Source organism: Rhagoletis pomonella, unplaced genomic scaffold (genome assembly GCF_013731165.1).
Source record: "Rhagoletis pomonella isolate Grant_MI unplaced genomic scaffold, Rhpom_1.0 Rhpom_scaffold_00334, whole genome shotgun sequence".
Taxonomy (NCBI): domain Eukaryota; kingdom Metazoa; phylum Arthropoda; class Insecta; order Diptera; family Tephritidae; genus Rhagoletis; species Rhagoletis pomonella.
The window spans coordinates 62,994-81,061 of record NW_023458888.1 but is presented as its reverse complement, the minus strand read 5'-3'; the positions used below and the strand labels follow the sequence as shown (position 1 = coordinate 81,061).

At 35.5% G+C, this 18,068-nt stretch overlaps 1 protein-coding gene across 1 annotated transcript in view; it reads left to right on the top strand.

Annotated features, from left to right (window-relative positions):
* The first annotated feature begins 1,449 nt into the window (after positions 1–1,449).
* Positions 1,450–18,068, top strand: part of LOC118750635 (proteoglycan Cow-like) — a 68,450-nt gene continuing 51,831 nt past the window's right edge. The window contains exons 1-2 of the mRNA XM_036485369.1: positions 1,450–1,665; positions 1,740–1,840. Coding sequence (XP_036341262.1) covers positions 1,551–1,665; positions 1,740–1,840 — 216 coding nt within the window. The 5' untranslated portion in view covers positions 1,450–1,550. The remainder of the gene's footprint in view (positions 1,666–1,739; positions 1,841–18,068) is intronic.

The window sequence follows — 18,068 nt, the reverse complement described above, 5'->3', positions numbered from 1 at the left end:
TGCCGGAGCTGGTGGTATTGCGCAACGTATAGTTTTGAGGGGACATAGCGGCCAAATTCAGACATAGCAACTCCTTTTAGTGCTGTCAAAAGTGGCTTTAAAGTCGACAAATAGGTGGTGAGTGTCGATCCTTTTCTCGCGGGTCTTTTCCAAGATTTGGCGTATTGTGAATACCTGGTCTATGGTTTCACAGTATATTAACAGATATATGAGTAACAATTCCCTGAAATTTCAGCCTCATAACTTCATTACTTTTTGGTCTAGAGCAAGTCAAAGTTGAGGTATGCCAACGCGCTTGAAATATTTTAGTTCAATATGTAATAATCAAAAGCTTATTAAAATAAAAATACATAATAAATGTAACTTTAAAGTATTTTTTTAATTAATTTAGTTATTGTAGAATGAGTAAATGAAAAAATAAATTTAAAAAAAAACAAAATTTTTTTTCTTAACAACAGAATTGTGGTGCAAAAATTGAACATTTTGCATTTTCAATGGCCTAGGAAATATAGAGCAGCCCCTCGCCCTAGGTGCAGACTTATACCAAATGAAAGTTTGAAGTCTCAGCTTTAATTTAAAGTAGAGGACATATAGCAAAAGTTTGCAAAAGCACATTAAACATACAAAAAACTACAAAAAGTACGTAACGCGCACATTCTGTCGCTATACGTATGTTAGCATGCAATAGCATGTTTACAACTTTTTACTTTTATTTTTTTTAATTGTTTACTATTCACTTATTGTGCAAGAGAATAGTAATAAATTACATTTGTTTTTTGTTAGTTATTCAGAATTATGCTTTAAAGATCATTTATGTTTTAATAAAAATATTCTTGTTTACATAAATTTTATTTACGTTATTAATTTGATAGATAATTTTGTTGAAGGTCATTGACTTTGGGTTAGATAGTTGCATAATTTTTAATTTAAATTGATAGTGCAAGATATTAGCAGCAGATGTTATTAACAATGAAGTAAATCGTGTAAATGCAGAAATTCAAAATTTAAAAACGACAGAATTCGAAATGTTCAACAAAAAGTTTGCGATATCTCATAGTTTAACTATGACGATGATTGACGGAAAAGTGGCAACAACAGTCAGTAAGAATTGCTCGATGGCTGTTTGTTTCATATGTGGAGCAAAACCTACTGAAATGAATAATTTGGATGCAGTTATTTTGAGAACAAATTCAGCTGAAGCATTGAAATTTGGAATTTCGCCGCTACATGCTCGAATAAAATTCATGGAATGTATATTACATCTCGGTTATAATAAAAGTTTCAAAGCGTGGAGGACAAATAAAGATACAAAAGAACAGAAAGAAGCTGTTAAAACAGAAATGAAAAAAAATTTCAAATTAGTTCTGGGCTTAAAAGTCGATGTGGTGAAACAAGGCATGGGAACAACCAGAAGAAGATTTTTTGAACATCCAGAAATAACCGCTGACATAACTGGTGTAAATGTAGACTTAATTCACCGCTTTAAAATTATATTAAATACTATAAATAGTAGTAAAAATATAGATGTTGGTAAATTCCATACGTATTGCATGGACACTGCAAAATTATATGTAGAGCTTTATGGCTGGTACTACATGCCCATCACTGTGCATAAAGTTCTCATTCACGGCAGCAAAATGGTATCTGAGGCTATATTGCCAATAGGTTTGTTTGCAATTTTTATTTTTGAAAGTATTTTTTTAAACTTTATTTAATATTAACTTTTTTTTTTGCTACAGGAATGTTATCCGAAGAAGCGCAAGAAGCAATGAATAAGGAGTATAGAAACTGTAGGCTATTCCATTCTCGTAAAAATTCACGTATTTCTACGAATGAAGATGTAATGCCCTATTTGCAAATATCATCAGATCCTTATATTAATTCATTTAGAATGAGAAACAAATTAAAAAAATTAGAATACCATGATGATGTTAAAAAATTATTGATTGAATGAAAAAAAAATATTGTTTTTTTTTTTATTGCATTTCAATGGGAGGTGGGCGTATTAGTGGGCGTGTTATTGTAATTTTTGCATGAAACATTTTAAATGATATAAATTACAGTAATATCGAATTTGAAGGTTGTATTTAATATATTTTAGAAAATATGGCACTTTTTATGTTGAGGTAGTATGGGTGATGGGGTTAAAAGTGGGCCAAAGTTCAATTTTTATTTCAAATAATGTTTGTAACTATATAACATTCAAGTATACGAAAATTGAAAGTTATACCTAAAGTATTACGGACAATACGGCATTTTACAAATTTCGACTGTATGGCAGGTGGGCGTAAAAGTGGGCGAATTTTCTTAATTTTTTTTTTAAAAACTGGAATTGTCTCAAAAATAACCTGTGCAAAATTTCAGAGCTCTACAATGACTCCTTGTATTTAATGCCGGCGTTGTCTCACTGTGTGCCGTCGCCTGCTGAGTGCATATGCATGTATTTATGTATACATATAGTTACATACATATGTTCTGGAAGCACTTGAATATTGTTGCGCACAAATTCTTTTGCGCTGATTTACCATGCCAAAATATTCTTTGAACTTTTATTATTAGTATTTTGGAATGCAAAAAGGAAAAAGGAAACCGAATGATGTAGTTCTACATTCTATCCTCATAACTATTTGAATTTTCCACTGATACAAAAAAATAACAACCACAACTAAGCCATTTGCCTCTCCACAAAAACGCATCACTGCTGCTTTGGAATGTGTGTATGTATGTATGCGCATAGATTAGGGTGGAGCGAAAAAAAAATGAATTTTATGTTTTCAAAATTCGAATAGTACGGAAAAGTTGCGTAACGTGATCACATTGAATGGATTTTTTAGCAACTTGAAACTGGCATTTTATTATACTTAAGTGTAATGAGCTACAGAACTGCACAATCAAAATGTTTCTAGAAAATATTAAAAAAAAAGTATAAAACAACCACGATTTGGGAGATTTTTCTAAACAACAAGGCTCTTGTGGCGACCGTGAATATTATCCGATAAGAAAATGGTTTCAAACGATTCAGTATGATCATATTACGCAACTTTTCCAAACTTATAGAAGTTAAAAATCGAAAAATAGATTTTTTTTTCGCTCCACCTTAATGCAGTATAGTTTTCACATTCATTGCATCAGCAAGTAGCTAACACTAGCACACTGGTTGGTTTATTGCAAAAAACAACGACACATTCGCCTGCAGAGCGCTTTTATGCAAGCAAGCAAGCATCAAACTGTGTTGGCATCAGGGTAGCCACTCATTTTTGAGCATTCCCCGATTTCGACGATGAAATTCCCCGATTTTGCCAGAAATTTCGTAAAATTCCCCACCCATTCAGCTATGTATGTATTCAGAGACTAAACCAAACTTTTATAAAGTTAGTTAACAAATAAAGAAAAAAAAATTACATATAATGCTTACACACATATAGTGGTCGAAAAAATTTTAGTCGCGCCAAATTTTGACAAGTTTTCACAATTATCTTTTTTTGTTATTAATTTGATTTACATTTTTTTTTATAAAAATATAGTTAATTCATTAACAGGCATTGTGTAATTTTAATTCGATTTTCTAGAAAGATTTTGAGTATGCAGTTTTGTAGCCCACTCAATTCTATTAATGCAAGTCTAAAGTGGCTAAAAATTTTTGTTTTAAACTTTTTTTTTTTTAAGGTGTTTCGGTTTTCATCCACATAAAAAAGTGTGTTTATTCGTTATGTTAACACAAATCCGACAAGAAAAATTCTAAATCAACGGTTATTTGTATAATTTGCAGGATTGCATAATCAGTACTTTAGTTGCAGTTGCATTTTTTACCTCATTATAAAATCGGTGAAGCCAGAAAGAATAAACTAGTTAACACCTAATTCCTCACAAAAAGCAGTCAGTCTCTCGATTGTGCACGTAAACTGAAATTCCCCACAAAAAACGGCCCATTCCCCATGCAAACTCAAATTCCTCGCAAATCGGGGAATTCCCCACGAGATGGTTTCCCTGGTTGGCATGAAATATACGCTTTTTTGAGCTTTTATTTTTTATCCTTTTTTTTACTCCCTGTGCTTTCGCTCTCCAATACGCTCCGCTTGCCCTGCGCTACGCTTCTTTTACTACCTTTGTGGCATTGCAGTCATATATAGCATACACATGTGTGCCATTTTGGTGCTTTTGGAGCTAGATTTAGCTCTTTAGTTTTCTATTCAGCTCCGAAAATTGGGATTAATCTCATAGCTCTTTAAAAAAAATTATTTAGCACTTTCTTAGCTCCAGAAAGTTTTAGTTGTATTTGGCAATATATTAAAATTAACAAGTAAGAGCAGCGCTGTCTTCGGCTATGCCGAAGGCTTCATAACTTTCATGAACGTCTGCAAATTTTTGTTTGACAGATTACTGATTTTGAATACATCTGCATACATCGATAGAGGAGTTACATACTTATATAAAAAATCGCATCTAAACAATCAGAGGTATGGAAGATATACTTTATATGGCACCAATCGAAGTGATTTTCACTGCTATGAGATCGGTATGTAAACCGGTAACACAATTTATTGGGTTTAGTTTCCTACATAAAGGAGATATATCGCAAAAACTGGTATCTGAACAATCTGTGCTATAGGTGATAAAGCATACAGATACAGCATAGATTTTGGCGATTTTCTAAGTAGACTTTGTATTATTATTTATAAAATATCTTACGAAATTTATCAGTTTTAGCTGTTCAAATAAAGGGGTTTTACAGTAAAATCCCATATCTGAACAATCAGATGAATGGAAGATATATGTTGTAGTCACCCGATCCTTGTTATTTTCCCTGTAAATATTCTGTTAATAATGAGTGAAAATGGTGCGAAATTTCATGTTCCTAGCTGCATAAATGGAGGAGTTATGATAAAAGACCTCATATCTGAACAATCAGTTGTATGCGGGCGGCAGGTTATAGTGACCCGATCTTCGTTATTTTCACTGTAAGTTTTCTGTTGATAAATATTGAACACAGTGCGGAATTTCCTGTTCCCAGCTATATAAATGGAGGAGTTATAACGAAAAATTTTATATCTGAACAATCAGTTGTATGGGAGCTATAGGTTATAGTGAACCGATCTTTGTAATTTTCACTGTAAGCATTCTGTTTATAATGGGTGCAAGGGCTGCAAAATTTCATGTTCGTAGCTGCATAAATGGAGAAATTATAACGAAAAATCTCATATCTGAACAATCAGCTATATGGGAGCTATAGGTTATAGTGGTCCGATTCTTCCGGTTCCGACAAATGATTAATACATTATAAAAATACACCCACCTACCAAATTTGATCAGGATATCTCGAAAACTGAGAGACTAGATTGCATACAAACAGACGGACAGACGGACAGACGGACATGGATAAATCAACTCAGCTCGACGTCCTGATCATATAAGTATACATTTTAATGGGTCTATCTCTTTTTGTTCTGGTACTTACAAACATCGGACCAAAGTTATAATACCATTTCATGCTCATGAAAGGTATAAAAATCTGTAATTTCATTGTACAAGTGTTGAATAAAATTCCTTTGGCTTTGGTGATCTCAGGCTATTTTCGATACCTTTATGTTATTCTATTTCGATTAATACTTAAAAAAGTTGCATTCCTAATGCAAATGGCACTTAAGCAAAAAATTAAAAATGGGCAAGCAGGTCATTTAGTTTCTATCACGTGCGCGGGAGTACACAATCACCATACAGGGCAGTAATTCGAGCTCCGATAAGCTCAGACGGTGTATTTTCTCTCAGGCGGCCATGGTAGAAGAGGAAAGCCAAAACTTAAGCGTTGATAGACTTACAAATTTCGAAATGCAGTGAAAAAACATACATTTGTATTCACGGGAAAATGCAGACTCCACTATGAACTCTTAAATCTAGATTAAATGTAAAATGTAAAAGCAACTTTATGTCAACGAATGCTCAACTTAAAAAAAAAAATAGCTCTTCATTTTAGCTACTATTAGCATTACTTAGCTCTTTTAAGTTTTTCTTTTTCGCCCGATTTGGCTCCAAACGAAATTTTTTCTGGCAACACTGGTGCCATGAATGCGCATGAGATAGTTTTGTGCAGCTACACACACACACACACACAAGCTCATATCGAGAATTTTTCGTGAAATTCCTCAATGCACTGGATTTGCTGTTTTATTACTTGCAACTGCTGGCTCGTTTTTGGTGCTGTTCTATCTAGGTTTTACGAGCGTGTTGCTGATGCTCTACCCTAATTTGACTAAGGGCTTCCACACACATTTTCCACGTCATATGGGGTGTGTGTGTGTGTGTGTGTGTGTGCGAAGGAATCACTCTTTTTGTTTTACAAAAGTTTGTGTCGGTTTGCATTTTATTATACCGTTTCTTATGCACTCTTTTCCAATGCTATGCATGTAAATGTTTTTGCTATTTTTCGCCCAATGCATTACTGCATGCTTTATTGCAATTTGTCAAGCTTAAAATTACATTTGCGTTGCTCCTCAACTCAGCTCAGCTTTACGCTCGACAACTGCCTTAGTTTGCATGGCGATTGCTGCTTTACAAAGTTGCCAATTCGGCGGTTACGTTTTAATGGCAATTTGTACGAGACAGTGTCTTAGTCTGAAAATTTATGAGGGGGAATACGTATGTATATATTTTTTGTTTCGCAAGGCAACCTATTTTGGCCAAAGGTACAGTTACACCTAGCAAAAAATATGGTTAGGTGGAAAAGTGCTTGCGTTGCCACGTGTACAAAGCGTACAAGCTGCCCTTAACTAAAGAATGCCATCTTTACTGGGAACTTATTTGAAATGATTTCAAATATTTTAAAGAAATGATGCCAAAAATATTATTATTTAAAATTAAAATGCTCCATATTTGCCAAATTCTACTAATATCACTAAACTGAAAGTTTTTGAATGAGTGTGTGATCTTCCGCATCACCTTCAAAAGCATCTATCCTAACCTAGTCGTCCTATTATGGGCTCTGATGTCAGTCAGTTTTGAATCTGTTTCCATTTTTAGAGATATGTCTTTACGAGTGCATCTTGATACAGAGCTTTAATAACTCAATCCCTTCGTGAACTCTGGTCTTGAAATGCAAGAGTACTAATATTCATGCTTATGTATAGTATATGAAAATTAAGTATGCATGAACATACAAACATATGTAAATATGTATGCATGTATAATTTGGTTGCAAAGCCATTACCGCGATTTTTTATTAGCTTAGTTTCTATTGCCAATCTTTACGTTTCCTCGACATATACTCATGTAGTACATACATACGGTGACCATATTTATGAAAGCCGAATACGGGACAAAAAAAAAATTGGAAAATTTGTTCCACACTGCTGTTTTCCTGAAACAGTATCCTTATAGTAACATCAAAAATTTGTGGGATAATTTTCTCGAGATTTTTACCCCGTAAAATTTGTTAAAAAAATTCGTTAAATTTTAGTATAAGAAAGTACAGTTTTAAGTCGGTAGGGCTTACCACTAATTTTTGGCATATTATTTTTTTTTTGTTGACGGTGTTACGCATTTTTTTCATACAAAGTATGTATGTTCGACCATTTTGTTTTTTTTTTGTTTTTTTTTGCAAGAGAAGCAAATGAGCAGCACTTTCTACTCTCACTTTATTGTACTCAGTTTTAATGAGTTACAAAATTGCAAACCAAATTTTTTTCTAAAGATTCTAATTAAAAAGTTTGAAATTTTGCTGAAACACTGCAGAATTAATTTTTATAGTTTTTGCACAAAGTTGGAAATTTGGTATTATGTATATGGGTTTTGTTAGGAAAAGAGCTTTACTTTCATAAAAAAATAATAAACATTAAATAAACTAAGGAAAAATAGCCAAAACTTACTAAAATGTCGAGCTGTTAAAGCGTCGGAGCACCGAATACGGGACAAATACAGGACATTAAAAGAAATACAGAACATTTGGCGTCCCGTATAAAATAAGAAAATTAAAAGGGCAATGGGTCAAAAAAGAGGACTGTCCCGTATAATACAGGACGGATGGTCACCGTATACATACAATATGTACATACATATGTGAATGGCGGGGCCGTGTGCTTCGCGCGTATAATTTGCGGTTCGGTTATTTTTATGTCATTGCATTGCACCGCATTTGAGCGTTCGTTAAGCTTTATTTTTTGTGGCAACTTAATTGCCAAGGGTTTAAAAGCGTTCTTGAGAAAATTACTTTTTTTTTTATATATACATATGTACACACATATATACATTAACGTAGGCCGAAAATGCGCTGTTTTAGAATTTTTATTGGTAAAAGCAAAAATATGGCAATCTGTGTGAAATATGACAATTTTTGCTCAATATCTCGTTCAAGTGGTAAAAAAAATTTTCTTAGCTTACTTCGATTCTATGCAAAAAAAATTACAAATTATGTAGGACTAACACTTTCGAAGATACTTGCAATTTTAGTAAAAAGAATATTAATTAATGTATTTATTAATTTTTTATTTTTTTCGAGCACATTGAGCCTTGATGGACTTGGGCGAGCCTAAAATTGTCATATTTCAGGAAACATTGTCATTGAATAGATCTAAATAGTCGAATTGCGGCAAAGTGTTGGAAATGAAAGTTGCTTTTGTACTCGTATATATGTACATACATAAGTATGTTTACTTATGTACTGTTTGGTAAGGCTACCGTAACATTTAAAGCACTTGCAATAAAATTCTAAGTAATAGACTTCATCGGATTTTTTTTTGTATTAAACTCTGCTGTTAAAGAGCTAAGCCATTTGATAATATGGAGCTGTATTTTTCTGATTTTTGCATTTTCGTGTCCCCACATTGCTTGTGCTCTGTCAAGCATGAAAGAGTGACTATCAGCGTCATTGCGTCTGGCAGGAAATTTCTGTAAATGGCACACACTTTCGCAATGGCTTCGATCGATTGCAATTTGCTTATAAAAATAAAACAAAACTGGAATAAAATACACAGTAGCATGTAACGAACTTGCCAGCGAAGGTAACGCATATACATATGTACATATTCACATACATATGTGCATTATGTAGAAAGCGCCATCGAAAAGAATTGCCGTTTTTTGGAGCGAATAACAGAATGTTGTCTATTTTCCTTTTACTCAATTTAGTCTCGGGAGCTGGATGGCGTTTTTATTGTCTCTTAATTTGTGGTTTAACCTACATTTATTTTTGGTTTTTGCGTTTTTAGAAAATATCAAAAAAAGTGAGCTTAGCTTTTTTGCAGCAAAGTTTGTTTTTCTTTTAATTTTCACCATACATCTGTATGTCCACAATTCTGACGATTTTAATTTTCCAGGCATGTCTTAAAAATATTTCTCACTACTATAATTTTTTTTTTTTTAATTATATTCTAGATCACGTATCGGCTATGTATTTGATAATGACAAGGCAAAGAATTTGGGTGATTGACTTTTTATTTATAATAAAAAAAACACCACTTACACTAGCGCACAAGAAGTCCGACCTGTGACTTTTGGCTAGCACTTCTTATGGTAACGAGTATGAAGTCTAATACACAATTTACAAAAGACGCTGACCCTTCGGTTGGACGGAGCCTTTAATTATAGATTTCAATAGATGGATTTAAATTTTTAATTTTGTAGTGTTTAGTAATTAAATTTACGACTATATCAGCCGATTAGTTTTCGGTTAACTCTATAAACACTATCATGCATGCTGCTCCGCAACAATGTACCAATTACGGACCCGAGGCCGTGTCGTAGCAGAGCCTTCTTGAGTGAGATCAGCTCGGTATCATGCCTTCGATGGCAGTCGGATACTCCGATCACAGCCGGGTTGTCCAACGTTTCCACCCAATTTTCTATGTTCAATGCATTTTTTAGGTCAGGTGCACTGAATCCTTTGTGCCTCCAAGCCAGAGATTATTCTTTATAGCCGTTCGTGTAAGCTGAACAACTGTGAATACTGATTTCTCTCTTTGAAACCGAATTAATTCATCGATACGTCGTCATTAGAAAGGATCTCTATTTCAACACGTTTCGACAATCGGTTGGATAAATAGATAAGATAGATTAATTGTTATATAGATTAGATATGTAGATGGGCCAATAAATTAGGCACTATCCTGATGGCTTTCCAGATTTTGGGACTAGTAACAGCTTTCCTTCTTGATGAAAGCCAGAGTGGATGTGCTATTGCCAGCTTTAACACCGTATATTTTATGCACCCGGTTCAGGGATTACTTCTCTTTTAAGCTTCCTCGAACAAACATGTTTTTTTAAGGGGCGTTGTGATAGCCCACTACCCTCAAGTGGCCCTATGAAACCAGGACAAGCCTGTTGTTTCATCGAAATCCTCACCCCACGGGGCCGCCGTCAAGCATTACATCGTGGATGGAAAGGTCCTTAGACTCTTCATCGCCTCTGCTATTGCGTGCGTCACTTGCCCACCCATGTATTCCATGTATCCAAGTATGTGGGCATGTATCTAGTTCATGCCAGATATATCGCGAAGTTTGCGTCCGGTGCTGTTAAATTCCCCACACTCAAAAAAATATAAAAATCGTGGTGGACGTCTTCTATTGCGTCTTCTCCACAGAAGTCGCATAAGGGGTCGGATTCCTCCTGTCTATCAAGATACTCAGGTATTTAACTGCTGGTAGCGTAGTAATGTTGTGGTCGCTGATTTTTATTGTGAAGGACATGACCATCGATAGTTTTGTAGCTCTAGAGCAATGACTCTGTTTTTTTGCTCTGCGCGCTGACGTCCATTTTGCACAAGCCCCGACAGAATGGACACTAAAGTTTCGTTTGCTGTTTCGAAAGTTTCGCTAAGATGATAATCAGTGACGACTTAAGCGATATCGTCCGCAAATCCGATTAGTTTGGCTCCGTTGGGAATTTTAAGGCGCAGGACCCATCGTACATGACATTCTATAGTAATGGGCCGAGCACGAAGCCTCGCGGAACACCACCTGTGACATTTAAATTCCCCGTGCTTGCTTCCCCGAAGGTAAGAGGATATCCTAAAGTGGTGACGGTGCGTCCAAAATTGCCTCGAACAAACATGTAGTTACATACATATATATAGATAGCCCAGCTTAAACAATGTAGAAAAGTCTGAGTGTAACGAAGAGAAATATACTTTCAATGGCCGACAACATTTAGGGCACTGAATATAGACTTCATATATGTACATTAGGGCGAGCCAATTTGTATGGGAGATTTTTTCGACTATGCGCGTTTAGCACAGAATGATTCTGCGTGTAATTCTAAGCAAATTGCAGAAGAATCCATGCGTCTGAAATCAATTTGGAGTTTGCCAAATTGCGAAAATAGATTTCTTACCATTTTGCTTTAGTGTCGTAAATTTTGTATCAAAACAGGCTATTAGGGTTTTTTTTGAGAATGCGAAATCCATTTCTGAACTTATCTTTTTCTTAAAACTTCCACCAGAGGGCACAACAGTGAAAACTTTCAAACTTTCTACGAAACCTATTTTCACCATTTGGTAAACTCCAAATTGATTTTAGACCAGCGATGGGCCGAGAGAGCTTTTACTCTGAACGCGACTATACAAAATATATAAAAAGCAGCCCATCACCGTTTTACACCCATGGTTGCTTCGAAAAATTTGGCTAGAATTACACGTAGGATCCTCCTATTCTGTACACTTATAGTCAGTCACCCTAGTGTACATATTTTCATACATATGAGGTCATCTGTGTGCCCGTGCAGGCGGTGAAGCTTTACTAATGCAGCTGTCAATGCATGTTGCATGCCAGAACAACCACAATTACCAGCATTTTGCAGGCACTTGCGAGCACACCCTTCCCTGCAGTTACGTATGCATGTGTGTATATTTGCGGTACTCTGGCAAAACTTCGTATCTCAAAACACACCCACACAGCACTCTATAACATAAAGCTCTCTATCAATAACAGAAAATAATTTTTAATAACTTTTTTTACTGAATATTTAAGATTAAGTGCTTTTTAGATAATTAAGAATAATATACAATAAATCGTAGTATCTTAAGGCCTATTTTGAATTAGTTTTACGAGATACGAAATATACGAATCATTTCTGAGATACTAGGTTTTGCCAAAGTACCGGCGATATGTGCATGTAGCTGGCAGTTGGGCGGATTTTGGGCACGCCAGCGATTGACGCTCAATTTTATTTAAAGTTAAAAAAAAAAAAAAAAAACCTATCGATCTATCCCCTGCAGCTTTTAAGGCCTACATAAATATATTTTGTCCTTCGCATTTACCACTTTCCCTCCGCCAAAGCGCAATGCAATTAGGGACCGCCTAACTGGGCTCGTGCAGGATCAGCAGGCAGATTTGCACCACAAAAATTTTTGAGCAGCAATGGAAAATTGAAGGGAGCAGTCTTCTCAAAAATCACATTTTACATTCGCTAGTAGTCGGCAACCGCAGGGTCGGTCGGTCGGTCACTCGCTCCTCATTGCTATGTTTGCATGCATTGCAGTCGCATCAAATGCGCAATGTTACTAATAGTTGTTGCCTAAATTAAGGCGCACTATGTACCACATGCGCCAATGAGAACATCCGTAGCCACATCCGCAGCAAGCAAGCAATTTAGCGTTGACTTTACAGCTTTACAGATCACGTAAAATACTGCAGGTGGACACTTGTGGGTTCGAGCATAAGTAGTATATATACATACATATATATTTATGTATATGCATACATACACACATATTTGCAGATAGTAATACGAGTACCATTGCATCGAAATGAATTTTCAAGTGTAATTGCGTGGGCGGTCGGAGTCGAGTGCGCAATTACCTTCAGTGAAGATGTGAAATTGCTGTCAGCAGCGCAGTGTTGAAAGGTAATGCCTTATAGTGCAGATGGGGTTGGCAATGGTAAAGTTAAGTGGTTGGGTAATTTTGTTGAATTGTCACATGGTTGACTACGTCGGACAGGTCGTTTTTGTTAAACTTGATGCTTGAGTTGATGATGGCCCATGTGGTTACGGATGCCTGCTTCAATTTCAAAGGCGAAAAAAAATCTTTTCAAGGTTCGGGTAAATTAAACATCTACATAAACATCCACATAGTAATCTTTACTCAAATGCTTATTCAAACTTGCGACTAAGAAAAATGATTTTCTATTTTATTTGCATAAAAAATATCAGTAAAATGTTCAATATAAAAAAACTATTTCTTTCTAGGACAAACAAACTTTATGTAAGAGGTTACTCATGCGGCTAAGCACGCTTATAAGAAGGGAAAATCCACGAAGACAGCTCTTCATGGTGTGATGTTACATATATTTAGAAAAGGCTCTAATACATTACGAAGAATATGAAATGGGCGGCTTCCTTATTATATCAGGAGCCCTTAACAATGTCTCTACAAAGGCTATCTTAGAGGGTCTTGATTCAATCGGCATTAGTCCTCTCATTTGTCATTCACTCACCGCGGCAGGCGAACAGAGGCACCACAAAAAGTGGCGTTCTCTCTCCATTGATGTGAACATTTTTCTCGTAATAAGATTCTACGCGATTTGAGTGTGAGATTGGAGTTGAACGTAGATAAGAGGGACTTTAAAAAAGTAAAAGATTCCGACCTGTCCTCAATCCAAACTGGAAAATATTACACCACTCCTAAAACATCTACGAAATATGTATATTGGAGTCATTATGAACAGTAAGCTGACGTGGAGGTTAAATGTGAAAGAAGCAAGAAATCTCTCGATAGGACATAGAGCTTATCCGCCCGCCACACTCACTGAAGTTATGTTTTTTTTTTGGTTTGGTTTGGTGGACGGCATTACAAAGGAAGAGTATGTCAAGTACCTTAAGGGTGTACAGAGAGTTTCAGGTCTATGTATTATAGGAGCACTTTAAACCTGTATCGAGTAAGATTAGTTGCAAAAAACTTAAAAGAAAAGTCGGCGCTAAGATTGAAAGTTCCGGATACTTACTGTTGAAATATTTTTCTGGCCGAAATTTACGCCCGAATCAATTAGTCTCTGCTAACTCTGACACCCAGGCGGTCATTAAAGCATTTGCAGCAGTGATGATAAACTCATTTTGTTTGCGACAATGCGGAGATCGAATAGATGAACTTTGTGTCAGCAGGTCACTTATATTCGGGGTGCCAGAACACGAGGGAATAGGATGAAACGAATGAGCAGATGTGTTGGCTAAATCAGGAGTATTATTACCACCGGGCGACATGGAACAAATGTGCCATTATCTCAACTATTTAAGAACAGAACTAGATTTGGTAACGGCATAAAATAGGAAAAGGCAACAGCAATAAACAGGTCCCGACTCAACTACCCTAGACCTGAGAATTGGCAATTTGTTAAAGTTCGCAAAAAAAATCGTCTTAAATCATGCATCCATATCCTTGGCAACACTAGGGACCAGCGACTTTGATATTTCGGAAGTTGGTTCAGTTTGGTATCGAAAACTAAGAATACTAAAATAAATTAAATTCATATATTAGCCATGTAGGCCATATTCAATCAGTAAAAGTACCGCCGATACTTCCGGATTCTGGAAAATTCAGGAAATTCGGCTACCCTAGACACTTCAGCGACAATCAGGACACATCCATAAGTAACGACTATTGCATGCTCGCTATTACTTTTTAAATTAAATGCAAAATTGTAATAACAGCAACTGTGCGCAAGCACAACAGACCTCACCGTTTGCCCAATGCCTTAAACGCTTATACGAGTTATGTGTAACTTGAAGATAGAGTCGATTAAGGAATTTTCTCAGCTGAATTGAGGCTAAAAACATATTTTCAGTTTTACGCCCACTGTAGTGCATATGAAGCGAAAGTGTTGGCCATGCAGAAGGCATCACAGATACTCGCTCAAAGAGCTTCAGAGAGGAGAGGAGTGTTCATGCAACAAAGGTTTTTCGTAGAAGCCCTAGAAGTCTGTAATAAATGGCCAAGCATTATACATATGTACATAGAATTCAATTTATATTGGTGCTTGAAGACTCTATGTAAATAATTTTCCTGCCCCGTCGGACCAACTAACCAACACCAAAAAACCTTTTTGGCATTGACAGACTTTAAGCCATAGAAAAGTACGCGTGATAGGCAAACTATAATTTCAAGGCTGTGCAGAGATTTAATAGGTGAAATATCCGCTTTGGCAAAGTTCATCGGGTGTAAGGGGCTGCAGGGCTGCAATCCAGTTTGAACCGAACTGAATTTTTTTTGGTTGATGGCAACTCCGTGAGATGTAATTTCGCCCATATAACGAATGATTGAAATGTTCTTACATGGTAGAAAATGCTTAACAACGCCAGCAAACAAAAAAAAAATCAAAAATTTATGCGAATTTTAAGATACGATTCAAACATTACAAACAATACATTAAAATTGTACGACTGCATATTCGGACTATTTAGTTCTCATTTAAAAATTTGATACTTTGATGCAATTTTTTTGCATATCGCTACCTAAAGATGAAAAGGTGTAAAGTACACTTTTTTCGAAATTTAGTGTGCGAAGCAGAATGACAAGATTATGCGAAAATACATCGAGTTTTCGTCTCTCCAGACCAGTTTCGAAAAACGGACTTGGCACCTTTTTACCTGTAGGTAACGATATCATATGTTTAACCATTTCAAGCTAACCTAAAAGTGTGTTTGCATTGTTCAACTTTGCGTTCAATATTTGCGTTCAACTCAGCGCAGGGTTGCACGAAAAAAAAGTTGAATGGCTAAAAATATCAAAATATGAAAAAATATCAAAATATTCGCCATAAAAAGGTGTTTGCATTGTTCAACTGTGCATTCAACTTTTGGTTGAATGGCCTTTCAACTAATCGCTTTCAACAAAGTTGGTCGCCAGCCAACATTTAGCCATTCAACTTTTTTTTCGTGCAACCCTGCGTTGAGTTGAACGCAATTGTTGAACGCAAAGTTGAATAATGCAAACACTGCTTAACACCAACATCAATTAAAAGTTGTTGTATTAGAAAATGTCACATGATTTGTGTTCCTAATTAAGTGATCATAGACAATGTATGTACATATTTATGTATGTAAATAGTACTAAATGATATAACAATATTCAAATATTGACCACACACCTACTTTAATTTTATTAAATATTGCGCAGTATATCCCACCCAGCAAAGAAACGTACGCTTTGCCGACCGCCGCGATAGTGCGACTGTGGTAGATATCCGAATATTCGGATAGCAAAATTAAGGGATATTCACCGCATATCCGGACAGCACAACTAATGGATATTTACCGTATTTGAGCTTGGTGTAAAATGCGGAGGTGTAAAATGCGGATATTCGGTTCATATCCAGATAACGAAATAGAACGGATATTAACCGGATATCCGGATTTCAAAAATATACACGAATATCCGAACGGATATCGGATATGATACAGTAGGGTAAAATTTCATTCTACCGAACTCAAATATTCTTCACATAAAAAATATCAAAAGATCAAAATCCCAAGAACTGCCCTGCAAAAAATTGGACTAATCCGGGATGACTCCGGGAGCAATTGCAAAGGACCATGCGACTAATACCACTTTTGACCTCTTTATATGGAATGAACTGATCGCTTTTGTTCGAGCATGTCCTATGAAGAGACTAATTGTTCCCCTTTATACCCGAACGGGTATAAAAAGCGACAAGTCACTTTTAAAAAAATGAAAATAAAAATTTGCGCCAGCTGAGATTCGAACCGAGGTGCTCAGTTTTGTTAGGCGAATACTCTCTCTCTGCGTGCCAACGCCGCACATGAAATTGCATTGACTAAGTGCGTACATATTATTAAATCGTTAATAGTACCCGTTAGAGATGAGTTGGGGACTAATTTATCTCCAATTATACCCATAAAGGATGAGTCGAGACTAATTGATCTCCATTAGTACCCGTATGAGACTAGTTGCGACTAATTAATGCCCTATTGTACCCGATTAAGAGTAATCTCGGAATACTCTCTGTGTGTATGTAAAAATCTATGGTGTAAATGTTTTATAAAATTTTGACCTACCGATCCTATATAGGCTCATTCAATGTTTGTTGCTCTTCGTTACATTGATTGTTGTATTGCAGAGCCATTTTTTTGGTTTTAATTTAATTACCAATTAAGATTTGATTATATCAAATTTATCTGCATGATAGCATAATAATTTTGAGGCTCACATATCATTTAATATTACTCGTATACATACACAAACACCTACGTATGTAGGTATACACATATTGACATTAGCAAATTGGTGTACATACATAGATTCGGAGAAATTAATTGAATTCGAAGTTTACCAAGAACCACAATTATTTGAAATTGTTATGAAATTTAATTGGTAAAAATATGATGAACTAATTAGTACCTCCCTATTCGTGTGGTTGAGTAATCAATTAATAATGGCAAATCGTTTTGAAAATTGTCGCATTATAATAAATCAATTAAATGCTTAAATTGTTGCAGTAGGATTGGCTAATAAAGAACGTGAAACAAATCTTTATTAAATCAATGCGCGATAATGTGTACGGACTTACAAAAATTATAATTAAACATACTTCGAAAATTTAGAGAATTTTTCTTAGAATAAATTCTTGTTAATACGGCTATCATGAGCGGCAATGAGTTATATTTTTTAGGTTTTTAAGTTTTTAAAAAGCTCAAATTTAATAGTTATTTTTGAGTTTTACTTATTGCTCAGAAAATACAATTATTTTTTGATTTTTATTTATTGCTTGAAAATAATTCATAGTTTATTTTTATTTTGCTTGGAAAATAATAGCTATTTTTGGGGGTTTATTTTTTTCTCGAAAACACTAACGAGCCAAAGCCGCTTAGGTGGTTACTTCGGCAAAGAATTTAGAAGAAAAATATTAGGGAAGCTTCTTAACGCCACCGAGAATGGTCGACTGCCTAAATAGACAGGGGAAACTGGCGTTGAATGTTTGAAGCATCTGTGAAGGCAGAATGAAAATACAAATGGAAAGACACAAGGACGAAAACAAAGACTGAATAAAAAAGATGGACAAGGAAACAACAAAGACACAGACATTCCCACTCTTAGACAAAGCTAAGGAGAAACATAACGATGGAAATAAAGA